This window comes from Hipposideros armiger, unplaced genomic scaffold (assembly GCF_001890085.2).
Source record: "Hipposideros armiger isolate ML-2016 unplaced genomic scaffold, ASM189008v1 scaffold_46, whole genome shotgun sequence".
NCBI classification, from domain to species: Eukaryota; Metazoa; Chordata; class Mammalia; order Chiroptera; family Hipposideridae; genus Hipposideros; species Hipposideros armiger.
In genome coordinates, this window is record NW_017731396.1 from 2,324,312 (window position 1) to 2,326,914 (window position 2,603).

A 2,603-nucleotide genomic window follows, 5' to 3' on the forward strand; every position below is an offset into this window, starting at 1 on the left:
GTACCTCTGCCGAAATACTGGAAACAGTCTAAATTGCTTTGCAAGAATTGATGCTCACAAAACCGAAACAAATCAGAGAGCAAAGCAATCCCCACCCGCCTCCCCCAGGAGATAGACACACAGCCTGGAGCAGGGCTGGAGTCCATGCTAGCACTCCAGGAGGGGGGCTCTAAGAGTCGCTAGACCTACAGTTAACTAGAGCAAGAGCTTGCCTTCACCCCCTATTTCAACCCCTTTGCCTAGCCCCTACCTCCAAAAAGCTCCAAGGTCAATCAAATCAATTGGGCTTAGGGAAAATAGAGGCCAAAGCCCACAGAGATTAGCTACAGGCTCAGAGGAAAAGAATAATGACTAGGTCTGGGCTTTGAAGAGACATCAGTGACTAAATGAAAAGTCTCTCTGAGCTCTGCAAAGAGAGCTGGGGGGAGGGGCGTGGGCACGAAGGCGAGGCAGGACCACGGCCACCTTTTCCTCCTCCCACCGTACAGCCTAGCTCTCCTCAAGCAGCAGCAGGTGGAGGATGCTTGTGGCCAAGGTGAGGCTGTGGCCTTCCAGGAAGTTGTCACCCTAGGAAGACCAACCCTATCCTGTGAAATTATGACCCCCAGCAAGGGACTTGATTTCTTCCAGGTTCCATTTTCTTCAGCCTTTGAGAGAACAGTGTTCTTATCCTCTGAATGACGACAAGAAATGCAAGACAGCAGTCCCCTCACCTTGTCATCTGCAGACAGCAAGCTTCCTCTTAATTTGCTGAAGTATTTGTCAGTGTAAGACACAGCATCACGGGCCCGGTGCAGCAGGAAGTCCCAGGTGCAGCACTTCCTCTGCTCTCTGATCTCATGCAGGTTAGCATTCAGGGCAAAGCACCACCATTCCCGGCAGCTGAAACATGTCACAACAATGTAATTACCCCTTACAGTAAAAGCAACCGAAATGCCATCAACCCTTTTGCATCAAATGGATGCAAAAAGGGCAAGCCACGTAACACCGCTCCTCTTCTGAGATACCTTTCCTCTTGCGAGCCATCAGTTTGTGCCTCAAACTCATTTTAATACGAAGCTAAGTCAACCTGTGGGGGAAGTAATCTACTGGCAAATAACAGACCCTCAATGCATACATCAATAATAATATATGACTCAACTCGTGAGTGTAAGGTAAATACCATCATTAAGATAACTACCAAGGATTTGACTAATGTAGATTTTAAATGGAACACTTCACAAAAGACATGGACATACACAGGCTCTAAAAAAAAGTTTGGATATGCTGGACTGGTCAAGTTTATCACTGCAACATGAAAAGATTTATTTTTGATACAGAAGTTATACAGTGTTCTACATAAGTTGACCAAATAACCTGGGGGGAAAGACATAGAGAAGTAGCTTCAAAGAATTCTGCCAAGTATTTAAGCAGATCCCACCAGAGCAACACCAGTCTACTTGCTAAACAAGGCTCAGAGGGTCTTGTCCATTCCACTACGCGACTGAAGACTAAACCCACACCACCAAATCAACAGACAATAAGACTACCAACAACAATAAACAATAGGAATAGCATCTAAAAGGCCAGAAAAATCAACTGCACTTTTATCTCCAACCATGTGTAAAGGACAGTGAGACATATTTCTGATCTACGCACAAAAAAAGCCAACCCACGCCACCGAATGCATGTCGTTCCCAACACTTTACAAGCCCTTACTTCTCGGATACAGCCACTTTGGGTTTCCATCTTCGAAACTTCACCTGCCTCTCCTTTCGTTCCAGCTCCCTGAGGAATTCCATCATTTTCCGGTACTGCAGCTTTGTATTGGAGGGTAAGAGACACTAGGTTAGAACCAATTTGTTTCTTTTACGCAGGTTAAGACATATATCCAACAAGAGCAATTCGTATTAGTCAACCCACTGAATTGAAATCCAGTGCAAATGTAAAGACCAAATTTCAGCATCAGGTGGCATTTCTCTCTGAACACTGACAGTTAAGTACTGACATTTACTATGTCTCTTATACTCTCTGCTCAGCACTTGAAAACATTAACTCAAAACTAACCTGAGGGCTGCCGAGTGGCTCAATTGGTTAAGAGTGCAAACTGAGCAATAGGGTCGCCAGTTCGATTCCCACATGGGCCAGTGAGCTGCGCCCGAGCTGAGCTGCCACTGAGCTGCTAACAGGTGGCAGGATGGCTCAGCTGGTGAGAACACATGCTCCTAACAACAAGGTTTCCGGTTCGACTCACGCATGGGATCGTGGGCTACGCCCACACGCAACTAAGATTGAACAAAGCACCTTGAGCTGAGCGGCCGCAAGCGGCCAACGTGCGGCCAGATGGCGACTAGACTTGGAGCTGAGCTAGCTGCGCTCTCCACAGCTAGGATTGAAGGACAAAAACTTGGCTGTTCCCCTTCCCTGATTCCCCAATAAAAATTTTAAAAAAACCTGAGATCAACCCAATCCAACTGTACAACAAACAGTGGTTCTGCACCTACCCCAATTTTGGTCTCTATGCGCTTTCTCTCCCACTGGGGTACAGTGAAATACCAAGACTCTTCTATCAACACGCTTCCTTCACCTGTTACAAGCTCAATAGTGAGAGCAGAAAGAAAGAG

The 2,603-nt window shown here is 46.4% G+C and overlaps 1 protein-coding gene across 1 annotated transcript in view; it reads right to left on the minus strand.

Annotated features, from left to right (window-relative positions):
* VPS13D (vacuolar protein sorting 13 homolog D) overlaps positions 1-2,603 on the minus strand; it is a 299,465-nt gene that overhangs the window by 268,223 nt on the left and 28,639 nt on the right. Inside the window, exons 8-10 of the mRNA XM_019639700.1 lie at positions 1,699-1,801; positions 714-882; positions 495-567 (exon numbers count right to left, since the gene is read on the minus strand). Coding sequence (XP_019495245.1) covers positions 495-567; positions 714-882; positions 1,699-1,801 — 345 coding nt within the window. The remainder of the gene's footprint in view (positions 1-494; positions 568-713; positions 883-1,698; positions 1,802-2,603) is intronic.